General features: G+C 43.6%; 3 protein-coding genes across 3 annotated transcripts; 2 read left to right on the top strand and 1 right to left on the bottom strand.

The window, feature by feature from the left end:
- Positions 1-869: 869 nt before the first annotated feature.
- Positions 870-9967, top strand: klhl21 (kelch-like family member 21). Its single transcript, XM_071541886.1, has 5 exons — positions 870-999; positions 5658-6742; positions 8052-8457; positions 9013-9085; positions 9618-9967. Exons 2-5 carry the CDS (start codon positions 5716-5718, stop codon positions 9951-9953), a joined length of 1842 nt encoding a protein of 613 aa, XP_071397987.1. The 5' UTR covers positions 870-999; positions 5658-5715; the 3' UTR covers positions 9954-9967.
- A 1895-nt stretch (positions 9968-11862) lies between these two features.
- On the bottom strand, positions 11863-16304 carry zbtb48 (zinc finger and BTB domain containing 48). The gene is made up of 11 exons (XM_071541884.1): positions 16155-16304; positions 14850-15624; positions 14424-14725; positions 14234-14339; positions 13980-14072; positions 13773-13859; positions 13510-13664; positions 13136-13272; positions 12670-12834; positions 12397-12485; positions 11863-12317 (listed from the first exon to the last, which is right to left on the bottom strand). The coding sequence occupies exons 2-11, from the start codon at positions 15549-15551 to the stop codon at positions 11880-11882; spliced, it is 2274 nt and encodes a 757-aa protein (XP_071397985.1). The 5' UTR covers positions 15552-15624; positions 16155-16304; the 3' UTR covers positions 11863-11879.
- Positions 16305-16471: 167 nt separating this feature from the next.
- Positions 16472-23843, top strand: nol9 (nucleolar protein 9). Its single transcript, XM_071541885.1, has 13 exons — positions 16472-16763; positions 17164-17696; positions 17885-18095; positions 18250-18380; positions 18597-18732; positions 18874-18970; positions 19464-19561; positions 19945-20112; positions 20212-20464; positions 21071-21185; positions 21545-21719; positions 21911-22044; positions 22718-23843. Exons 2-13 carry the CDS (start codon positions 17223-17225, stop codon positions 22835-22837), a joined length of 2112 nt encoding a protein of 703 aa, XP_071397986.1. The 5' UTR covers positions 16472-16763; positions 17164-17222; the 3' UTR covers positions 22838-23843.
- The last annotated feature ends 756 nt before the right edge of the window (positions 23844-24599 follow it).

The following is a 24599-nucleotide window of genomic DNA, read 5'->3' as shown; positions in this document are numbered from 1 at the left end:
TATATTGATTTCTTCCTTGTTGGGTTTTGTTACTTGGTTCCTGTTGGATTTTGAGGCAAAGGTTATACACAAAAATTACAAAATGTTCCTCATTAAATTGTTTTTGAGTTAACAATTTGTTGCTGCAATGTTACAATGTTATATGACTGCAACTTGCTAGCCAACGTCACTGTGTTCTAGCCAATGAGGAGTGTAGAAGGGCGTGTATCTAATGCTGCTTTCACGTGCTCCTCGTAAGCTTCCAGTTTCAACTTTGGAAGTACAACTCAATATAACTTGTGCCTTCAAGTGCTTTTAGTATTTTACTCTTTTTTATACTTTACTTATTGATTGTCCTTTTATTTATTGTTTTTTTTTCTTGTAAAACACTTTGTAACTCAGTTCAGTCATATACAACAACAACTACTACTACTACTGCTAATAATAATAATAATAATAATGATAATAATAAATGGATCAAGGAGCAAAAGTAGTTTGTTGGTGGCTGTTGTTTATTTTACAAATCAAGTGCCACAGAGCTACTTTATAGCCGACAGCAGGTCAGAATGAGGAGCAAATACATATCAGTTTAGGCTATGTCATTAATTTACTAGCCAATTACTAGCCTTTTGGTTGCCACACATTCAACATTCGTTGAACAACCGTTGACAACCAAAAGTTAAACAAAGTGAAGAAAGAAACATACACCAATACTAATTATTTACAAAGACGGTCAAAAAACAACGTAGTAATAATAAAATACATCCCTTCTACCATCAGTTGCTGCCACGTACGGCCTCCACGTGCCCAGTTATATTTACCACTTTCTTGGCGTTTTCATTTTCCCGATATTTCCGACAGCACTTGAAGGCAGCATCTATTACAGTACAGAGAATCATGGCGCAGTGGAGACCGGAGATCCGCGGCATCAAAGTTTAATTTCAGCTTGACGTGTTAGATGTTTATGCGATACACTCCATAAACCTATCACCCCAACGTGAAGTCAAGTTTTATATATTGGTAAGTAGACAAAATCTTATTTTACCTGTCCGTTTTGTCTCCGAAGAAGGTCGTTGTTTCCTCGAAGCGGAGCACAGATAACGTTAGACATAAATAGCCTGTCCGATAGAAGAAAATAAGCTTCGTATGAATATGACACTAGTTATAGGTAATGTTAGTCTGTAGTGAACATACCATGTGTATGCTATTGCCTTCTAATCTTGTTTGGTACGTGGACTATCACCTATTTTTAAACATCTTACATGCGTAGTGAAACAGCTCTGTGGTAGCCCTAAGCGGGCATTTTGAATCATTGTAATTATAAGGAATGTTTTTGATTAGGGGGAAATTAAGTGAACATTAGCTACAACTGTCATCACATGATATTATTATTACACTATCATAACAAGTACGTGACACGGCTTTCAGTTAGACTGCATGTCTGTGTGTGGCTTTGGGCCTACATGTGAGATCTACTAGACTTGAATATTGTCAGGGGCAAAAAGCTTGTGAAAGAGTGAACATTTTCAAAGCAACTCAGAACTCCAGGTTTACTGTGCTCAATAATTTGGGGTTAGTATGGCTGCATGGCCAGAATGATACTTTATCTTACCATAACTCCTAACTCTCTTGCTGCAGGAATAGGAATTGCAGGAATTCAGGGCCTGATGAAAGGACACATTACTTTGGCATTTGAAACCATCCCTGGCGGCAAACTCTGAGTCATAACACACAGAACAAGCGCCCAAACTCATCCTGCCCTTCATCCCTAATATGGGGCCTATGATAATAATGAATTAAGTGCTACTTTATGGGCTTCCCCCGCTCCAGGCGGGTCAGAGTGTATACGTTCAGCTACAGGACAGCACTCCTGGAGCTGGTAGGGATTCAGGGACTCTTCAGCAGGGAGGTGTTAGCTGACACAGGGCTTGAATCTGGGTTTTCCAGTTGAATGACGGTCTTCTAAACCCACTATACCATCCTGCCATCTCTGATAGTTACTTCACATTCTCTGTGTGTGTGTGTGTGTGTGTGTGTGTGTGTGTGGTGGGCTCTACAACCTACCAGGACGCTATCTGTTTAGTGGCATCAACATAAGAAGGACTGCTGCATAACTGCTGCATTCTGGGAGCCTCACGCTGGCCCTGCTCAGATGGAATGTGACGAGTGTGGCTGTCTGGGGTTGCCTTTTTAGGGCCAAGCCAGGCTCCGCTGTGGGGGAACCAGGGGTTGTAGGTCGCTCTACTCTGATGGTTGCCTTGGCCCCAGAATGCAGCCTGATGCAGGCTGGAGAGACCGTAGAGCAGCTGCGTTGTTGTGGACATCTGTCTACCAGGTGCAGCGTTAGACTGTATTTCAGAGTGGGTCACTGTGTTGTTGATCAGTCATCTGTAATAGTTGTTGCACAGAAAGAGCCCAGCTATCCAGCTTGGAGGGTACACACTGTTTTCTTACCAGCCCTAACCTAACCCCAGTGCTTTATGTATGCATGGTAATAACCAAGTTTCAACAGTAGAGCTACTATACTTTTACTGTTGATAACGCAAAATGCAAAACAATGCTGAAGCCTGTCTGTAACTTCCCACTGGTGGTAATTACAAGCTCATACCGGCAAGGGGCAACGCTAGTTGTTGTGTAACCAAGAGAACACACTGTAATAAGCACACAAGTGCAGTCTGTTTTTGATTTACCCTGTTCACTTGCACAGCTCCCAGATAAACATACTCTCACAGAATCCTTGGACTCCGAAAAGCCACATAGTTTTATGAAGTTGTGGCACAAAGTTATGCCTTGCAGTGATAGATTCAGTTCAAAATGTTGCCAGATGCCTTTTACAAAATGAAGTTTTTGGGTTTTTTTTGTATTGTTTTGTTTTTGTTTCTCTTCTCTCTTTTGCCTTTGTTCTGATTTTAAAAAATCGTATTGCTTCTTTTAGTCAGCGCCTTGAAGCACAAGTAATCCCAAAGAGAGTGTTCACACTGTTATCAATGTCATGTCTTGTTTATACCAGCCCTGTGCTGACACTGTCAGAGTTGAGCCTCGGTGTGAAGTACTAAAGTACTACCGATTACAGGAATAGACCTATCTCATCAGCCATTTTAAGGCGTAAACGTAACGTACAAGCCATCCTCTGAGTTTTGGCTGGGACTTTAGTAAGACCTGTGACTAACAGCGTTGTACCTCTGCAAGGGTTTTTTTCCTGATAGGTCATCCTCTGTAACTGTAGGTCATGAGTTCAGTTCCTGGACCAGACAGGCTACTACTGTTACAGTACATGGTGAAGGAGGAGGGGGCATGTGGTTCCTTCTCCCATATAGCTAGGCTAGTCTAGGTGGGTGGGGTACTTGGCAGGTTGTGTCCACATGCTGGACGTCACACTGGTCTCTCTGTGTTCCTCACCCCGTCTCCACATACCAGAGAGTTTGTTCCCCCACCTCTGCTCCTTTCCTCCTTCTCTCATTCCCTCTTTCCTTCCCTCTCTCCCTTCCTTTGAGAGTATAAATTTCTGTCAGCTATTCTAGGGGCCGGTTGGTAAACACAATACCAACAGTTGCGCAATACCTCAGGTTGTTTGTTAAATATATATACCTACTCTCTGTAGAAGGACTTCTGAAATTCAGCACTTTGCTGTTCTTTACTATAGTAAAAGTTAGGCTAAAACAGGGGCTGATAAAGAACAGATGTGACTATTCACATACTATGGTACAGTGCCCAGTGACACAGGGAAACCGGGGTCGGAGAGCACAGACGTGAGTGAGTCAAAGGCATGGCTCATCATCTCTATGTAAGGAAATGCCATTATCCCCTGTAACATAAAGATAATCACTTACACAGAAGCGAGGGAGATGTGTGTGTAGTGCAGGTCTGTGCTGTGCAGAGTGGCTCCAGAGGCCCAGTCTGCCCTTCAGGAGAGCAGTCTGATCCCTCACAGAGCTACAGTATGTGGGCCGCTGCATTGTTGAACCCCGGTGTGGAATGTGTGCTGGGCTCTTTGGCTCGGTGTTGCCGTTTCGACTGTGGAAGATCAGAGGCTTTATTACAACCTTTCAACAAATCTCTGTAAGGAGATACCTCTGTATTTTGAGATGGAATGATTATCCCCAAATCTTAACAGGGCGCTTGGATAGGCAGTTTTTTTTTTTTTTGCCTTTAATGGAAGTTCCCTCTAGTTGACTAGTAGCTCATAAATACTGTTCAAGTGCTGTTATTGATCAATATTCTGATATGTCTTGCAATTCGATACTGCGATATATTGCAGTTTACTATTCTATTTCTCCTTTTCATTTTATTAACTGTTGTGAAGAACTGAAATTAAATGCCTTACATGCAATAAAATGTCAACATCAATTATACTTAAGAGTAAATAGCCATAAATAAATTGCCAGATGATGGTAAATAGGCTACATTTCACAATTTTAAGCAATCTTATAGAGACCTTTTCATTTCAAGGGTCAGCATTAGATTAGATAGATTATTATGATTATTATTGTGTTCTTTCATTAGCAGCTTGGAAAGGCAAACAAAAACACCCACATCCAGCACCATAGTACTTGGTGTCAAGTACAATAACATGGGAGAAAGCGATGTGGTACTGTATCATATTTTCCCCTGCCTGTACTATCCTAGCACATTAAATCAAAATTTTATAATCTCTTGACCATATATATTAATTTCTAAATATATTGTAAATTTTAAGTGGGTATAAATGCAACATGCATTTAATATGACGTTTATGTCCTTAACAGATTCCACACTAATGGGTCATCCAATGATTAACATAGCCTGCTAGAGTAAGTTTCCTCATGCCTCTCTGTTTGTCTGGTCAGAGCAGCTCTCTGCTACTGTGTTGCTTTTACAAGCTGATTGGTGGATATTATGACAGGAGGCTCTGTGTTTTGGTCTGCTGCTGTGCTGACGGTGGTGAGGAGGCCCGGGCTCAGCTGGCTCTTGTCTCAAAGACCAGTTACTCAGGGGGCTGCTTGACCACAGAGACCTGGCGGTGGGGAGAGAGTGGGGGGGGGGGGGGGGGGGGGGTTGTTACTATCCCCACAGCGCGTTAGGTGTTCTCCCAAAAAATTCCCCCCACCCCTGCCTGGAAATGGACACTGCCGGTATATTTATAGCCCCAGAGCACAAGCGAGCTCTCTTTCTTAAACACGGGTAAAGAGCTGGTCATATTCACCAGAGCAGTCGTATATTCTAGAACGTAGACTTGTTTTCACTCTGTCACTTTACTTGTGCAACACGCCTGGTACGGCTCCTCAGGTAGGGGGAACAACAGTTTGGGTGGTTGGATGTTTTGAAATCTTCTTTTTATTTGCTGGTCTGTTATGTTTCTTGCAGGTTTGGCTGTATCATTACTGAAATAGCTGATCGTTGTTTGCCAGTGAAATTAATTGGTTGGAACTAATTGGTTGAAATTAATTTGACTTGTTTGCCTCTGGGATTTTCGTCTGGTATTGGGGCTGTATAAATATCAATTTATGAAATATGGTAGGCTCCATTTCTTCAAGATTTAAATAATGCCTTACTTTGAGTCTGTTTATAATCTGGGTATCGTTTTACTACATTCCATTACCTTTATTAAACACTGTGAATAGATTAATGTTTGTCGATGGCAAATAACAAATGTTACATTGGAATTCTTGACAAATGTTTCTTGTGTATATCTGTTGTAGATGACAGTCGCATTCTGAACACAACCACTAGAGACTGAGACACCCAGAGGGAGGAGAGATGGAGAAGCCAGTCCTACAGACGCAGCCATCCACGCTGCCCTTCTTCGACACGGCCCATGCATTCAACCTGCTGCGGGGCATCCATGAGCTCCGCGCCGAACGCAAGTTCTTCGATGTCACTCTGTGCGCCGAGGGCCGGGAGTTTCACTGCCACCGCACGGTATTGGCTGCTGCCAGCACCTACTTCCGAGCCATGTTCGCCGGAACGCTGAGGGAGAGCGCCATGGACCGGGTGGTTCTGCACGAGGTGTCGGCCGAGCTCTTAGGCCTGCTGGTAGACTTCTGCTACACGGGACGGGTCACCGTCACACAGGATAATGTGGACCTCCTGCTGAAGACGGCTGATCTGTTTCAGTTCCCCTCTGTCAAAGAGGCTTGCTGTGCTTTCCTGGAGCAGCGGCTGGATGTCTCCAACTGCCTGGAGATCCAGGACTTTGCGGAGGCCTACGCTTGCCGAGAGCTGGCCGGCAGCGCGCGCCGCTTCGTCCTCAAGAACATAATGGAACTGGCCAAGGGGACGGACTTTGAGCGGTTGCCGTGGAAGCGACTCCTTGAGTTTGTGTCAGACGATGAGCTATGTGTGGACAAGGAGGAGACGGCTTATCAAATCGCGGTGCGCTGGGTGAAGGCCGACCTCCAGCGGAGACTGCACTACTGGCCCGAGCTCCTCCAGCAGGTCCGACTCCCTTTCGTCAGGAGGTTCTTCCTGTTGGCCCACGTGGAGAGCGACCCGCTCGTGTACCTCTCACCCACCTGCCTCCGTATGGTCAGCGAGGCCCGTAGCTTCCAGTCCTGTGAGTACGACCGCCACGACAGGCCCTGCCACCGCATGCGGCCGCGGCCATCCACGGGGCTAGCAGAGATCCTTGTGGTGGTGGGAGGCTGTGACCAGGACTGCGATGAGCTGGTCACTGTGGACTGTTACAACCCCCAGACTGGACAGTGGCGCTACCTGGCCGAGTTCCCCGACCACCTCGGAGGTGGCTACAGCATAGCCGCCCTGGGAAATGATATGTATGTCACAGGTAAGTTGATTGTAGTCGTTCAAGCACTTTTCTGCACACTTTTTCAGTCATAATAAAGGATACAAACGTAGCATAGGATTTTTGGAATAGAATAGGTTTTTGGTAATTTTAAAGTATCAGAAGACACTGGATGGTATCAAAAGCGAAGTTTCAAAATGTTGAATTCTTACAATAAGAACTCCAATTTCATTCTTGTTTATGGTCATTTTCATTGAGGAAGTATGATGTGGTTCTATGTATAAAAGCAGATGGTATGTAATGTATAAACGCTGAACAGACTAGAGAATAGTTAACTCCATCGTATAATGAAATCAACAAAAGGACTGTTTTAAAACCATTTGAAAATATCAGAACCCATATTCTAATTTCCAATGACAGTCAGTCCTATTAAAGACATCACATCACAACATTCTTATTGTAACTTACTCTAACTTTAAGTTCGGTTACATCTGGTGTTCCACTTAAAGGAGAACAGGGGACAGACAGTGTGCAGTGGTTACAGTTGCTGTGTATATTACATTCACTGTAACTTGAAAGCTCCCATCAGTAGATTTCCAGTCCTGCTCCTTCATCTTATGAAATGGCAGTCAGGCAGAGTGCTTATAAATAAACTCCAGGCTCATTGGTTAGTGGCTATATGTGTGAACAGGGCAAAGTGAGGCAGGACATGGTGTGCTGCCAGGACTGCAGTGATGGGCTCATCCAATAGAGACCATCATCATCATCTTCATCATTATCAGTGACCTGTCCCGGCCTGCAAAGAAGGGCACTATTTCCCTTGAGGAATCGTCCCAGGCCTTCACACCAATGACTGTAAAGAAATATCACATAGCCAGTGATTAGGGGCCAAAAAGTATTAGGAGTGCTCACTCTTTCCCTCCTTAACAGAATGAGGGACAGCAGCAGCACATGATAGGGTAATGGTAGGAAAAGTACCCTTGCTGACAGGCAGATTTAGTATTTTACCTTTGATACAATGTCCTTGTGATAATATTTTCACAGTGTTCATGGAGTCCGGGCTATTTTCAAGTTGAGCACAGCCTGCCCTTGGTACAGTGAGTTTATTGTAGGCAGCAAAGTAGTTTGAAAAACGATATCCAGTTACTGTGGGACTGCACACAGGATAGTGCCATGAGTCAAGAAGATTGACTACATACAGCTGCAATAAAGGGGAGTCAGAGTGTTTTTCAACTGTATACTTCTGAAAATACAGGAAAATAAGGTGCCCACAATTGAAACTGCTGTTTTGAGAACTCTGTATGCCTCATGCACGTTATGTCACTAAGACTGTATTTCTGTGTTTTCCCAGGCGGTTCTGATGGCTCGCGGCTCTATGACGGCGTGTGGCGCTACAAGTCCAGCGTCAACGAGTGGACGGAGGTCTCCCCCATGCTGAAGGCCCGCGAGTACCACAGCTCCTGCGTGCTGAAGGGCCAGCTCTATGTGGTGGCCTCCGACAGCACCGAGCGCTACGACCACGCCCTGGACTGCTGGGAGGCCTTGCCGCCCATGCTGCACGCCATGGACAACTGCTCCACCACCACCTGCAGCGGCCGCCTGTACGCCATAGGCTCTCTGACCGGGGAGGACACCATGGCCATCCAGAGCTACGACACAGACACCAACCGCTGGGGCCTGCTCAACTGTGGTCAGCTGCCCCCATGGTCCTTTGCTCCCAAAACAGTCACCCTCAATGGCCTCATCTACTTTGTCAGGTGAGGAGAGTAGAGACTCAAGCAATGTCTAACCAGATTTTTTAGATTCTGATTTGCCACCTATTGCCTCCATGGGCAATCTGACATTTATTTAGAGAGTAAGGAGAAGAATCGCCTTCATGGCTATATTAAAAAATCAATCGCCTCCCTTGGTTGCAGTAAGAACGGCAGCCTATCTAATAACAGTATATACAGTATAAAGGTAGCCTAAGCATAATGAAGAGCATTTTCTTGTTCTACCACATGAGCGCGCCAATACATTCATGTTCATCCCTCTCTGCTCAGCCCAGTGCCCTCTTTACTGGCAGCAGAAAAATGACAGGAAGAAATCAATATGAGAGAATGGAAAAAATGTGGGACTTTTTTCAATGAAATGAATAAACAAAATATGCAGTGCTAAGTCTGCAAAAGCAAGTTGTCTTTGCACAGCTCAACCACTTGCGTGAAAGAGCATTTAAACCGCAAACAGCCTAACACCCTACAACCACTGCATCTATAGTCCAAGTTCATGTCATTAAACAGATTCTGTTTCTTGTTCCTGTTTCTTTTTTGTAGGGATGACTCAGCGGAAGTCGATGTTTATAACCCTCAGAAGAACGAGTGGGACAAAATTAGTCCGATGACTCAGGTTTGTATCTGACATCAAACGCTTGTCTTCTGGCATGCTTTCTCGTGAAAATTGGATTGACAGTATTATCTGTTGGTGATTGCGTGTGCCAGATCATTGCTTATGCCGCATTCATGTCCTGTTGGATTTAATATATATACTGGGGAAAAAAATTTCATGTCACCCTCCGTCTGGTGATTACACGTAGGACGTGAGAATTTTAGGCTCAGATATCTCCCACCCATATTTCCCACCACAAACTGCTGAAATGTGTCAACACAGGTGGCAAACGTGGCAGAAAATCCACCAATGTTGGCAGTTTGAGATAATAAAAATCCAAATTATCAATTATATTCACACTATGATATTCAGCTGTACTTACTAAAAGCAAGCAGTATCTGCTGCAGTTTGATTATGGTTGATTTTAAAGTTATGAATACATTTTTTTTGGATGTGGACTCTCGCTCTCTCGTTTTTTCCGATATGATGTGAAAGTGGCAACTACAACATGTGTTTCCAGTCCTCTCCTAACTCAATTTACCCTCTCTTTCAGGTCCATGTTGGAGGTAGTGTGGCAGTCCTGGGCGGCAAATTGTTTGTGTCCGGTGGCTACGACAACACGTTTGAGCTGTCAGATGTGGTGGAAGCCTATGACCCGGCCACCCGCACCTGGACCCCCGCCGGACGACTACCCCAGCCCACCTTCTGGCACGGCAGCGTCAGCATATTCCGCCAGTTCATGCCCCTGGTGGCCAGTGCATTTGAACCTGCCGACATATCCGCGTCAAACGCCATCCACCTGCACCGGCACCAGCGTCACCAAGCGCTCCACAATCTCAACAACAATCTCAACCAAAACCAGAACCAGGATGTGAACGCAGCGCACTGAGTTTGGACTCGGATATCACAGTCACCCGTTCAATCCGTTCTTCCCCCTAGTGCCATCATCGGTTTACTGTGAATCCACGTCATCACGATGCTAAAGCTGATAAGGACAGAAGAGATGGCACTTTGTGACTGAGCATGTATACAGTTGCCTGAGCTCCTTGTAATCCACTTGCGTGCCATGCTGTCATACAGATAAGCCCTCATTTCCATGAGTGTGACTATTGACTGGATGAATAACAGTGGCTAGGTGTTTCTGTGTATGGACATCTCTATGACAGCAGTGGATCACTTTGGATAGGTTTTCTTCATACAAAATCACTTTAAATTTGAATTGTTTCTTAATTTGTAGTCAAGATCAAGAGCCAACATTGGTCAGAAACATCAATAACCCGCTTACATTCCAAAGTTAAAGCAATCAGAGTTTTTATTTAGCACTAACCAGGCAGATGGCTTAATTGGGTTCAGTAAGAGAGATTTATCAGGAGAGATAGCTTACACTCCAAGCTGCACTGAGGAACCTTCTGTTATCATAGTTGAGAGCGGTTGCATGTGATGTAACTTGTACTGGGTTGAGATATTTTGTCGCTAGTGATCAGCGCTCATAGGCTGCACACCATCTCCTTGTCTCAATCTATACCTGGTTTCACCACTCCTGACCCTTCACAGGGCTAAATCTGAGTTCATAACCACCAGTCTAATGTGCATGAAGCAACATTTTCTTTGAAATTGTTCATGAATGTTTTACTGTTTGATATGTTTATTTATGGATATATTTATGCTTTTGTTGCTTAAGATGTTACTGCTTCTCAGCTGCAACAACAACAGTGAAATGTGGTACATGGTGGTGGAGGTCTGCAATCACAACTGGAAGTACGGAAAATCTCTCAATTTGCTCTTATGTCAAATATTGTTTGGCTTTAATTGAAGTAGTATTTTTAAGTGTTTTTATAGTAATTGTAATGCCATATTGTTTTCTTAGTTTTCATACAAGTTTGTTGTTGAAACAATTTTGTAAATATATCCTTTCCCTTATGTAATGGGTTTGTATAGTGATAATGTCCTTTACAGTGTGGTTACCATAAATAAAACTGCAGGCAGGACTGTGAGTTTATTCCGCTGCTTCACATTTGATGAGTTGTCAACAGGCTATTCACATTCACAAATATTTTTCTTGTACTTTTGACAGTAGGTGTACAGTAGGATGTACAGTGTGAAAAGACAAATGAAATGAATTAAGAATATTTTTTTAAGATAGCAAGAGTAAGCCCTTATCAGGCTGCATATTTTAAAATACATCTGTTAAGCTTTCTGACTCCAAAGGAGGATGTAAAGAAGGCCCACTTCTATGAAAAATATTCATGAGTCATGATCTACAATTGTTTTTTTTTTACTAAGGACATTATGAAAGAGATTCTCAAGAGGACTTGGTCGGTAATCCTAGACCAGGACTCCTACATAGAAAAGATTCAATCAACACATATTGGCCCTGATAAGTGCTCCTTGATCAGCACTCTGGTTGAGGGCCCAACCACTTCATCCCTTCAGTGACAAAACTGTACAAAAACACCACTTATTAGACTTTCCAGAGTCCAGTTACACTTGGCCCATGGATAATAGGAGGCTCAATAAAACAAGCCGATAAAGGTAATTACACAACAAGCAACCCTCACAGGCATGCATTTCACTTATATACAGCAACAAAAGCATAGGAATAAGTTGCTACTGTCAATTGCATGTCTGGGAATTTAACAGTAGCTGAGTTGTCTTCCAATTTCTGTGCCTTCAGATCACTAAGGCCAAATGCTGCAGGCTGTGCTTCACCGTCTCTTATATCACAAATCAATTAATTTATGGAATGGTTGTAAGAACGACATTCCCTTGGTCACCTTACTGCTGAGTGGGTTGCACACAGTCCCCAGTCTTTCACTCAGGTCTTGCTCTCCGTTATATTCTCTACAATCCCCTCCACAACCATCGTAGACTCGTACGCCCCGGTGACCAGCTGCGTTTGCTGCAGGACGTCCGATACGGTGAAGCTCTCCACCGCCTGGCCGTGCCCCAGGTTCTGGCTGGACACCACTTCCTCCATCACCGCGTCACCCGACTGCATCACCACCCTCACTATGCTGCTGGGATCTAGGCCCGACACGGAGACGGACACCGGGTTCGTGGCTTCCTGGATGACGGGGTTCTCCGGGACGTAGTCCGTCTCCTCGGTGACCAGGGAGGCTTCGGCCGTTTCGGTCGCTTCAGCCTCACTCTGGCCTTCCTCCCCTTCCTCCACTATCACATTCCTTAACTTCCGCTGCCGGGGGTTATAGTTCTCAGTGCGTTTGTGGATTTGGGAGTGTCGTCGCAGGTGAGCCTGGAGGAGAAGCATGTAGAGTTATGTGGCTGAGCGCTAGGGGCAACGGGGGAAAACGCAGTTATCGTTCACAGCCTACCTGTCGAGTGAACTTGTAGCCACAGTCTACACACTCAAACTTCCTCATGCCCTTATGACGACGCAGATGGACACGGAGCTGCTCCATAGCTGGTGAGGGCACAAGGAACATCATATTTTAAGGGATTGTATTCATATTAGCGTGTCCTTGACCAGACTCCATGTTGACATTCTGTAAGGTGCTGATCATGTGCTCAAAATATGTGTGCATGGATTATGGACCACTTTCTGACCCAATGTGAACACAGCCCATCATCTGCGTGGCATGTCTTACCTTTAAAGGTTTTGCCACATATGTGACAACAGTGGGGGCGGCCCTCCTGGTGCTTGCTGGCAATATGGCGGACAAGGGGGCCTTTCTCTGTGAAGCGCTGCTCACAGAACTCGCAGCTAAAGGGACGCTCGCCCGTGTGCGTCCGGTGGTGTTTGTCTAGACTGGCTGGTATCAAAGAGACAAAGAGATTAATGCAATTGTTGTAACTTGAATGAATGTGTATAAAATGCGCCGCTGTCTGACAGAGAAAGAATGACATCGGTTTCGATGACAATAATACTGAGGGGAGTGCGGGGGGGAACACTGGATACCGGGTTACCACTGGATTTGGCGTAGCATTTTATAGGAATTATGATCCCGATTGGAAAGCATCTTTGACTACTCAGATTACTTGGCTGAAACGAATTGCAGTACAAAACTATAGTCATTTTCATAGATGATGGTAGATGGTAGGAGGCTGTATTACCTTGCGTCCTGAAGGTTTTGCCACAGAGGTGACACTGGTAGGGCCTCTCACCAGTGTGTACACGCAGATGCATGTTTAGGTTGGTCTTCTGGGTGAATGCATGGCCACAGTGGTTACACACAAACGGGCGCTCATTTCTGTGAGGCAGAACAAACATAGAAACTCACTCAGGCAGTCTGGACACATTCAGATTTTCCCCTCCCTACCATTGCTCCATACTCCCACATATGCCTTGGCCCCTCTGAGAAGTAATGGGGCTTTTTGCACTCACATTATTAACTGTGACAGATTAACTCTCACTTTTTCCAGATTGTTCAAATCCTTCTGATCTGATCAAACCTGTATTATAAAGACACAGAGCCTTGTCCCACTACCTGTGAATGGCTTTGATGTGCATCTGCAGGCCGTTTCGGCTAGAGGCTCGATGGCCACACTCCTCGCACACAAACGGCTTCTCACCTCGATGCTTGGCTGCTTCATGCACACGCAGCTCTGTCCGAGTCAAGAAGGATTTGGTGCATTGGGCACACTAGAGATAAAACATTATTTTCATAAAATCAAAATTGCAGTTAAGATAGAGTTAAAATACAGACATACACATCACCAATCAGTCAAAAAGAATAAATAAATAACTTACTGCATGTGGTTTGGGAAAGCCATGGATCTTGATCATGTGAATTGTCAAGTCTCTTTTGTGCATAAATTGGTCAGGACACGACGAACACTAAAAAATTATACACAATATCAATGCAGATTTTATTTTAAAAACAACAAACAAAACAGCTACATTTTTAGATTTATTATAATTTTATTGTATTTTATGTTTATTATGTGTAACACATACCTTATTGGGCATATCCCCTGTGTGGGAGATAACATGCAGGCGTAGCTCTTGTTTTCTATTAAATGTTGAGGAGCATGTCGGGCAAGAGTACGTCTACAACAGTAACACAGCACAGACCCATTAACATGATAGTTTCACAGTTGACAAAGAGGATAGAATTCATTGACTGCTAACTGAATTTAATCCAATATACACAAATGTAACTTGCATCAATACTGGCGAGAACTGAGAGAGTTGGCTCTTTCCTCACTCACCTGCACTCTTGCACAGTTTCTGGACTCATGTTCCAAAAGATTCTCTTTCCTGAAGTACCTCTTTCCACACTTAAGGCACACAAACGGCTTCTCACCCGTATGCCGCCTACAAACAGGACAAAGCAAAATAGAGACCATTCTTTCCACAACAATCTGGGGGGAAAAATGCTGAAACTAGTCTCAGTCATACCTGTTGTGGACTTTGAGATAGTATTTGCTTCGGAAAGCTTTGTCACAAGTGGGACAGTGGACGGAGCCTTTTTTGGAGTCTTCTTCCACAGCCTCGCCATTCTCCTTTTTGTCTGCTTTACTCTGGGCTTTGCGTCTCCTAGTTGTGGATGTGGATGGGGCTATGGACCCGGGCTGGGCAATGGGTACATACTCCTCATCTGAGTCTTCGTTGAGCCCCTCAAAATCCCCATCGTCCTCTTCTTCATCCTCATTTGCTTGGCTAACACCATTGTCATTTATATCAATCTGGAGCTCAGCCATCTGAAAATAGCAAAATAAAAATAAACATGTAAAAATAATCACCATCTTTATCCTCCAAATCATCATCATCATCACATTTGCACTTTCTTTTGTACTTTTTTTTCCATATGCTCATGTATTCTACCTCTGTTTCACCAGTCAGCTGAAGTGGGCTTTGACCCTCCACAGCAGCATCATAGCTTTCTTTCTCCACAGGTATAAGCAGGGCCCTCCTGCTGGCTTTCTCAGTGGGTGTAAAATCGGTGGCGGGGCTCTCACCAACCAGCCTCCTGGGGCCCTTGACTTTGCGACCGGAGCGAGTGGTAGTGGTAGCAGCAGCGGTGCTGATGGCTGTGGCAGCATCAAAGCTGGGCTCATCTTTTGTGATTGCAAGCGATGTCTCTTCTTTAACTGGACAATGAGAAGCTGTGTCTGATGTGGACTTTTTAGGTCTCCCTCTTTTACGCTTCACAGGCACAGTCTCCGTAGAGCTTTCTGTGAACCGCTGACAGAGTGCAAGTGCTTCTGGTACACACAGGCTGGCCGCGGCACGCTGCACCTTCTCCAGGTTGACAGGATCCAGCTTCAGCTCTCCAGTGTAGACAAAGTTCAGCAGCAGTTCCAGGCCATCGTTGGGGCACTCCTGAAGGCAGACCTCCATGCACGGTATGGTGAGCATGTTGGACTCTTGGAACAGTTCACTGAAACAGGCGAGGACGTTGCGATGGGCCAGGTAGACCACCCCACCTCCCACATTCAGCATGGCATCACAAAACCGCCCTACCGCCCTCTGCTGGTTCAGGGAGGACAGCACAAGCTGTGCATGGCTGCTCTCCTGGGCAGGCATCCTCAGACTTTAGTGTAGACTGCTGCTACATGAGGCACATGGACATGACTGCACAGTACAGAGCTGGGACTTTCTGAAAAGTCAAAAATGTATATTTCAGTAACTGATCAAGACAATAAAAAAGTGGTCTTGTAAATTGTATGCGAATTAAAATTGATATGCAGTCACATCAAATAACATAACTGACTTTGAATCAAAAGTATAGGTTTTTCTTAGGCAGTGTATTTGGTATAAAACAGCAACATAAATTACACCATATAGCCTATGAGGAAAATGGCTTTTGAATACATTTTGAGAGCGCTTGATATCACTTAGCTATCTTGCAACTAATTGATGTTAAGTTATTCACCTTTAAGGCTGTTAAAGAGTATAAGGTAAGGTAAAGTGAGGTACACTCCATTTTGAATATTTTTGTCAAGCCCTGAATTTTCCATATATTACCACATTCATTGTGTTAACTATTTAGAAGTTTAAATGCTTGTGTATTTTCTGGCAGATAGACTACTGCGACTGGTTTCTTCAAATTATTGCAAACCCCTAGCTACCTCGACGTTTATTTCACAACACATATTTTTAAAGACGCTCCCTTAGCGTTGTACGCACCCGACAGCAGCATTGTGAGTCTCGCAATTGCAGTATGATGAAAATTTGTTCTTTACCCTCATTTGTTGGGAAGCTGCATTCGCTTCAGTTGTTTAGTAAATAGGTTGAAAAAGTAGCTAAGCTTAGCTACATGCACCTTGTTTCGAGCAGGCCCCTGAAAATTGCAAAAGGAAAAGGATGTGACGCTGTTGACTCGAGCGAACTCCGCGAAAAACGCCTATTGTCCATTATTAACTAGTTACATGCCTAGCAATAACAATAATTTTGTTACAAACAAAAATATTCTTTCAAGCTAAATAGTTTTTGTGTTAGTTTTAATTTGATGTTAGTGTAAGTTTGCCGAGATACCATGATGATATCGAATAATAACGTTGTTGTAGCTAACTGCACTCCGTGTAAAAAATGGTCGACCATCTGGACGCGGCGTCTGTTTTCGGCTCACACATGTTAGCCAAGGTTAGCTAGCTAGCTTGTTAGCGCAGCCGGCTGTAAAAACGTGTCAATAGCTGGCCAGCTCCTTGGATTCACTTTCCGATTATAAAGGCTATCCACTCAGTATAAAGGCGAAGGGCGATCCCAGCAATTTTGCGCTGTTTTCCCAATCGGGGGGTAAGTGTTCTCTATCTTGCCTGAATACAACCACGTTAGCAACTAGCTGTCTGAAGTTAGCCTCGGTAGCTTTGATAACGTTACGCCAAGTTTAACATTAACGTTACATTGTTGACTGACAGGTGGTTCCTTATTGTCAATTAATTCTAAGCGTGTTGGCTATCCTAACATTTAGTCAACGTGTGTTAACCAGGTAACTGATATTAGGCGTGTTAACTTGGCTAGCTCATCAACTACTATAGTCTGGCTATAATATTAGTCTATTAACCCTATAATCCGCATTTGTTAGGACATGTTGGTGGACATTTGTTGGTACTTTGCTACCAATGCTTCGCTCACAGAGCCAGGTTGTGATGAAACTTCTCCTCTTAAGATTTGCATCTCCCCTCTCTCTTTCCAGGCTCCCCCCTTTGTTTTTCATCAGCAGCACACACAAGAACAGTTGTTTATTGCAGAATCATGAAGGTAAACAAACACACAAGTCAAGTCAAGGGCCATTCAAAGTCCCTGAAGTGGAAGGACGTGAGGGGCAAACGGTGCAGACCCCCCATCACCTCGTCTGAGCTCAACTCCAGCCCTGTCATGGCCACCATGATAAAGGAGCACCAGGCAGCTGTGAAGAAGAAGCCCGCTGTCAAGAGACTGAAGAAGAAGGCCAAGTCTGTCTCTGGCTCTAAGAAAAGCACTCCTCAGACTGGATTTAAGAAATCTCACACTCATGCTAATGGGAGCTCCGCATTTACAATGGACAACGAATCAGATGACTCGCAGGACTGGAAGGCCTATGCCCAGTCCATTCAGGGCAACGGTGTGGAGACGTCAGATGGCCCGGAGACGGTCAGGTCAGGTAGATTGGAGGGAGAGTCTCTCCATTACTGCGCAGAGAGAGATGATCGTCGAAACCATGCAGTACTAGTCATGCAGAAGGATCAGGTATGTGAAGCGTTACAGCTACAGACTGCATCTGTCCACATTGTGTGACAAGAAATCACAAGCTTCAGTTTCTGCATAGGCCACCACTCAATGAGTGAGATGGATTGGGCTGCTTCAGCAACTATGAAGATGTACTTTTAACATGTTTTTGTGTGATTGAACAAGTGAGTTATACTTCTCTTCTCCAGACCCTGTGTTTCCGTGGGAAGTGCTTTTTGACCTGCCTGTACGGTCGAGTGGAAGTGATGGGGTTCACCATCGAAGAGGGCCAACAGTCATATCCGCTCTTCTCCCCTGCCTCCCATTGTCCGCTGACCATCACGGCACTGGGGAGCGCCGATGACACCAGAGATGAGGGAATGGAGGCCACAGCTATCCTCCGCAAGTATCTTCCACCAGGTAAAAGCTTAAGGCACCTGTCTGTCACATTAGCGATTTCTTTTCTTGGTGAGCATGGTGAGCTGCTTAGTAGGAAAATATTGTACTAGGGAACTGAACATATTTTTCTGTCCTTCTTTCCACCTGTCCACCTTTTTATATGCGTTTTCTCCAGCGTCGCGCAAGAAGCTGGTAAGAAGGATAAGTACAAACTCGACTGTGATCCTTCTGGAGCCTATGGAGACTTCTCTGACACGGTTTCTGTCGAGCTTCACAGATCTCAGTGAATTGTTCAGCCCGCCAATGGTGAGTTGACTGACCTTTTTATGTGTGGCTGATGCTAATATTCACCACAAAAGTCACAATAAATCCAACCACATTTCATTTGGAATAGGACCCAAATTAGCAGATAATCAGAAAACTAGCTGCATCATTTTTATAGGTTAATGTTGGGTTAATTTTGATAGGTTAATGTGATACTGACATGTCTGACAAAAGCTTTTCCTCCCTCCTGATTTGTAGAGTGAACTCATGTCAGCTGTGCTTGACACTCCACTCAATGGTCTGGGTATGATCCCACTGGTCAGCACCATTGAGGGCCTGTCGATGTCAAAGACCTACAGAGATGCTCTTAGTACGGTGGTCAGCGCCTGCAGAGGTACACAAACACACAAAACATTAGAAATTAGGTTTAAAATCACAAATGCCATGCACGGATTTTAGTTTTTTAGTTTAAAACTTTTGATATTCAACGCTGCCCCGGCAACTTATTGGAGACGTGTCATTCATTAATTTGTAGGGGACATGGATGGTTGTGCGGTGATCCTTGTATGTGGGACTAAGAATGTGGGCAAGTCAACGTTCATCCGCACCCTCATCAACACCTTACTAAATCAGTAAGTTCTCATCTTGTTAACATGAATAGGGCGCACATTTTGCACATCATGTATATCATCATGTAAATTCACGTATCTGCTTCTCATTGGTATACAGTATTGCATGTATTGATATTTTTAGTTTTTTTTGGTATATTTATATTGTACATATTTGCATTCATTTTTTCTTTGCTTCAGTAAGTTCTAATGTTGTTTTGCACATTCTAATAGCGCAGTCCCTACTTTTCGCTATGCGTTTCATTCATACATGATTGTACTTAACATGTTCCAGTGTTGAAATTGGTTTTTATAACCCTGTTTGCTATATCCTTGCTTATAGTCTATTTTTCTGTTTATCCTCTTTTTTTTTTTTTCTTTCTTAGTATCATTAATTTTTCTTATTATGACAGCAGAGCAGTGTGGTGTACGTGGGAGTGCTTTTGGTATTGACATGGTGGTATGCTCTGATGTTTTCAAAGTAGGCTAAGTGTGTGTTGTGTGTGTCTGGTTGCAGCACAACTAGTATAGATTACTTGGAAGCTGACCTGGGCCAAACAGAGTTTACCCCTGCCGGCTGTCTGTCTTTGTCTACTGTCAGAGAGCCACTTCTGGGTATGCTGCGTCCTCCCTGTTACTTCACATCACTTCTTTATCCTGTTAATTAAAACATAATTATTTTTACTTTATCCCATCATTTTTACAATTATATCGTTTTATCATGTATTATTATCTGTTTATCTTTTAGTGCCTTCTTGACTTGTTTTAATATGAGTACAATGTTTACTTTTATTAGATTGTTAAAGCAGTTTGTGAACTGTTTTCCAAAACTGCTATGCAAAACATTCATTATTATTAATACACAACCTCTTTATAGATGGTGCCAGAGTATCTGTCAATATTTCTGTCGGATATATATATATATATTTTAGCTTATATGTCTGTACTATTTGTGTGGGAGGGAAGAAGTAGGAGACTTATGTTGAGTTATTTTCCAGGTCCTCCTTTCACACACCAGCGCACACCAGACCACATGATCTACTATGGCCAGTCGTCATGCGAGTCGGACTTGGACCGCTACCTGGAGTCCCTCAAGTCCTTATGGCGCCGACGCTCCCAGAGCAGAGAGACCCCCATCATCATCAACACCATGGGCTGGGTCAAAGGTCAGCTCTGCCCCCTTCCATGACAGCAGCTAAAAAAATGGGTAGCTTCATCTTTTTGTAAGCAATTCCTAAGCATGTGTTTCTCCTGGCTTTCCACAGGCTTTGGATTCCAACTGCTAGTGGACATGATCCGCTTCTTCCCCGTCTCGCATGTAGTGCAGCTCGGTCATGGTGGGTCCACCCAGTGTCCCGCCCTCACCCCAGAGTTTCTGCGGACAGCACATGGGTGCCAGACACACCCGCCTGCCCAGACTGCTCTGGACGAGTTTACAGAGAGCCACAGCCCCCCCAGAAGCTACGTTCACATCATCGTACAATCAGACTTTCAGGGAGTAGGACGCCAAGGAACAGCGTAAGTATTCCTACCACTTCCAACCTGTGTTGGCATGAACATTTGAAAGCTTTCATTATTCCATTATTTTATTGGCCACCATTCCCTTTGTGATAAGCCAGTAGAGTAAAGACTGACAGATGATCCCAGCCTGAAAATATGAATATCTTGCAAACAAATATCTGTAGTTGGTTTAGGCTACACTCAACGTTGATGATATTCCATAATGATTTATGCTTTTACAGTGTTATTATTGGTTCTTAGACTCAGGTTCACTCCTGCCCTCATTACAGTATCAGTTCCAGTATTTGTTACAGAAAGGATGGATTTTATTTGAAGATTTATATTGTGATATAGGGCAGTCGTGCTATAATTGCAGTTGTATTAGGATTGTTTTGTTTTTGTTGTTTTACTGTAATTAAATTTTTTTGCTGTGGGGGGCACTGCAGCCAAAGTAATGTAAAGGCAACACTGTTTTATGCCATATTTACTTTAATTTTGTAATGAAAGTCTTCACATTTAACTTATGTAAGCTATACATAGGAGAATAAAGCAGATGTTTAGTTAAAGTAAATTTGTGTGTGTGTGGGTGCATGTGTGTCCTCTGGTGTGTGTTGCATCTGACAGGAAACACCAGCGCACTAATGAGCACAGAGAGCTGTCGCTGCTGGCCTACCTCAGTCAGATGCAGTCTCCTGACCCAGGCCCCGTCAGACCACTACACTGCCTCACCCCGTACCAGGTACATGAGAAGGCTATGCTTTCAGCTGTGTGAAGTAGTCTCGATATGAGTCCCAGAAAGAAAATTGATTTTCCTAAGGGTGGCACTGTAGCAATGAATTAAAAAGCCTGTAAGAATGCCTGTTTTTGTGCTTCATATTCACATTTTGTACACATGTGTAATTCAAGAAGTTTCCTAAAGACCTACAAGCTACTCCCATTAGATTTTAAAAAATTCCTCCACAATGGAAATTTTAAGTGTGTCACTAACCGGCCCAAAGAGGGAACTGCATCTTTTGCACATGTTTAACTGTAGACTTACTCTTTTTTTTTCTCAATCTCTTATGCATAATCCAATTTCATTTTTTATTTTCCCTATAGGTTCCCCAGTCAGCGGTGGCTGTAGGTGTGACCCATTGCGAGGTGGCGCCCAGTCACATGCTTTACGCTGCAAATGCCAGTCTGGTGGGGCTGTGCTGCCTGGGGGAGAAAGTAACGAGTAGGGGAGGCCCGGTCCTGCTCTCCCAGGCACCCATCTGCCCATGTGTGGGCTTTGGTACGTATCCTGCCTGACTTTTGTGTGGGCATAAGTCATCTTTCACTCATCACCACCGAATGAATCTTCAAATTAATGCGCTTTGATCCTCAAAGTGATCGCTCTTTGTGGATTAAGTGATTGAAGTTGTATGGAATGTAAAGATTCAGCGTGGGTAATTGTTGTGTGTGTGTTGTGGTCTGTTCTTCTAGGTGTGCTTCGAGGTATTGACATGGTGCGAGGTCTGTACTTCCTGCTGACCCCTGTGGATCCCTCCATCCTTCGGAAGGTCAACTGTCTCCTCCTGGGAGCCATTTCGCTACCGTCCTGCATCCTCACAACACAGGTCAGAGGGCAGTCCTTTAATTTCTTACACAGTACACTGTAAACCTGGGTTGGGGCCATTCATGAATAGAATTGAGAGTGCATGGTCAATTTCAATTCCTGGAATTGGAATTGGAATTGCACCCAGCTTTGATGAAAAGAGTTGGAATTGCATTGGTTCCATGAAATTCCACTTCTAAGAGAGGTTGTCTTGACTTGCTAAACATTATAAATCAAACATTATGAATCAAATAAGACAGTTAAATAAATCAAATACATTCAATCATAATGTATGTATTATGATTACGTTATGTATAAAACACCACCTGAAAGAAACCTTTAACATTTTATGATATCCAGTATTGATAATGTATAACACTATGTGTAATCTCAGATATGTGGTAAGAAAAAAAACAAAAAACATGTTATTTCACTGAATTTCACTGAATTAAATTCCTTCCGAAATTTCCATTCTGTTTCCCGTAGGTCTTCTCAAATTCCAATTCCTCAGTTGAATTGGAATAGATGAGTTCATTCATGAATTGACCCCAGAATTGTCATCTCATCTTCCTATTCTGTCAAAAAGCTATTCTATTACCTTTATAATATATATTAAACTTGACTAGCACATGAACGGATATTTGTCCCAAGCCTCCTCATGCAGTGATTTATGGTTCCTTCTGTTTCCATTTCAGCCGGGCTTTGAGGGAGAGATGCCCTACGTCACAACAGACTACAGTTTTGATCTCACTGGGGCAGGAAAGCTGCGCGTCTTCAAGGGATTGGCGAGGCCTGGTCAAATCGGGATGCACTGACATTTTGTACACAACATCTGTTTTTTCTGTCGACTGGCTTGTCACACCAAGCCGGGATTGGCCTTTGAATGTGCAGAACTGAGGTTGAGTGGGAGGATGTGTTTTTTTACTTCAAGGTTCAGTCTGACAGAGTGGCCGATATTACAGACTCTGCTGGAGATGGCCGTGGCTCCTTCTGTCAGTGGACTTCAGTTGGACAGCCTTTGCTGTTCTCACCATGTCCAACACCCTGCTGAGTACATTTCTGACAGCGGCGGCGAGTAGTTTTGCGTTTCTGTGCTTTCTATCACACGGACAATAATATCATAACTTGCAGTTAAAGCTCTTGTTTGATGTCTTTTCCTGGTAGGTGACATTCCAAAGCCGAGGTTGAATACATAACGTGTCAAAATATTAAATGAGAAATGACTTTTGTTGAGAGTTTGTGCTTTTCTTGTCATTGACTCTAGCCTGTCTGAAGACCAATGTGACTGGTGGTCGTTTTTAAGCTTTGTTACAAGCATTGTTTCTTTCGCAATTAAACTTTACAAAATGACGAATTGTCATAAAATCATGCATCACCAATCATACATATCATACATACCGTGGCCATAGAACCTGCTCATATAGTCTGTTTATAGTCTATTTTTGACAGTTGGATTATTGATAAAATGTCCACTGCCAAGACACTTCACTCTGTTTCTGCTTACATTCGACATTAAAGTAAATAAAAGTGCAAGGCAGAGTTTAGGGAGGAACTTTTCACATGACTTAATCTGTAGAGCTGATGAACTCATAAAGGAAGCCTGTTAGTGTTATTTCCTTTTTATACCAGTGAATGATGTTTTACTGGACTGGCACAAATTCTGACCTGGCAAATTTTGATCTTTATGCTGTTGAACTACAACTCTGCCTCAACTGTTATACATTTCTTATTGGGTTGAAAGGACATAAGAGTGTTTCTGCACTTACAGGTCATCCACAAAGTCTTGTAAATGCAAAATGTTAGTTTTGTTTCATGATTTCCTAGGCCTGTGTGGAAAAATAAAGTTCACTTTGTTTCTTAGATGTGCTCATTTTTACCCTCCAGGGGGCAGTGGTGCTCAGATACACAATACATGCTGGGCCTGTCTTCCAAACAGTAGCAGATTTTCTCATAAGCACATACATTAGATGCATATGAAGGACTAAAAGCTGCAAATAAAGACTGTTATGACAGACAGGCCTGTATTACTGATGAATTGAGGAACTAGAGGATATTCCATAATTCTTTTAGCACTCCAAAACAACTAAACTAACATAAGAAATCATGACCCCATGTAAACTGTGCCAGCATACTGAGAATGGTGAAAATGGTGAACTTTGTCGTTATTTGCTCAGTTGACTGGAAGAATGAAGGAGGACTCGGTCGTAAACATCCATTCACGCTGTGGAGAATTGCTAATTTGTTAAGTGGGCTGTTTTAACATCCCCTCTCTGCCCCCTTGCCTTGCTTTGTTCACTGTTTCCCACCCCTTTGTTGAGGGTGGGAGCATACAAACAGAGCAGAGCTACACTAGCTGCGTCATTGTTTTTGCTTTGTCAGGACAGACGTTTTCCCATAGAGCTCATGCAACCCAAAGAGAAATCCCACTCAGAGGTGCCATCCAGACAGTCCACATACAGCTGAATGGACTGGGAATAAACACACAGCACACAGCTGATGGAATCTATATCATTTGTAGATCAAGCCACCAAATTTAAATGAAGGTGGATGCTGATAAAAGGAGGTATACAGTTGCAT

Source organism: Centroberyx affinis, unplaced genomic scaffold, assembly GCF_046629955.1.
Source record: "Centroberyx affinis isolate AG114_WGS23_722 - 3 ecotype Tasmania unplaced genomic scaffold, CSIRO-AGI_Caff_v1 ptg003969l_1, whole genome shotgun sequence".
In the NCBI taxonomy this organism is placed as follows: Eukaryota; Metazoa; Chordata; class Actinopteri; order Beryciformes; family Berycidae; genus Centroberyx; species Centroberyx affinis.
Note: the sequence above shows the minus strand (reverse complement) of the source record. Positions and strands in the feature narration are given on the sequence as shown.

Bases quoted from the DNA above. Each gene is read 5' to 3' on its own strand.
- zbtb48 (XM_071541884.1), bottom strand. From the start codon at position 15,551: ATGCCTGCCCAGGAGAGCAGCCATGCACAGCTTGTGCTGTCCTCCCTG. The intron at 13,665-13,772 runs GTAAGTTATTTA...TTTTATCTCTAG, and splicing joins GCTTTCCCAAACCACATGCA to TGTGCCCAATGCACCAAATC. The intron at 12,318-12,396 runs GTAGGCTGTGAA...CTTCTCCTCCAG, and splicing joins GCTACAAGTTCACTCGACAG to GCTCACCTGCGACGACACTC.
- klhl21 (XM_071541886.1), top strand. From the start codon at position 5,716: ATGGAGAAGCCAGTCCTACAGACGCAGCCATCCACGCTGCCCTTCTTC. The intron at 6,743-8,051 runs GTAAGTTGATTG...GTGTTTTCCCAG, and splicing joins AAATGATATGTATGTCACAG to GCGGTTCTGATGGCTCGCGG. The intron at 9,086-9,617 runs GTTTGTATCTGA...CCTCTCTTTCAG, and splicing joins AAATTAGTCCGATGACTCAG to GTCCATGTTGGAGGTAGTGT.
- nol9 (XM_071541885.1), top strand. From the start codon at position 17,223: ATGAAGGTAAACAAACACACAAGTCAAGTCAAGGGCCATTCAAAGTCC. The intron at 17,697-17,884 runs GTATGTGAAGCG...TCTCTTCTCCAG, and splicing joins TAGTCATGCAGAAGGATCAG to ACCCTGTGTTTCCGTGGGAA. The intron at 20,113-20,211 runs GTCAGCTCTGCC...GGCTTTCCACAG, and splicing joins CACCATGGGCTGGGTCAAAG to GCTTTGGATTCCAACTGCTA.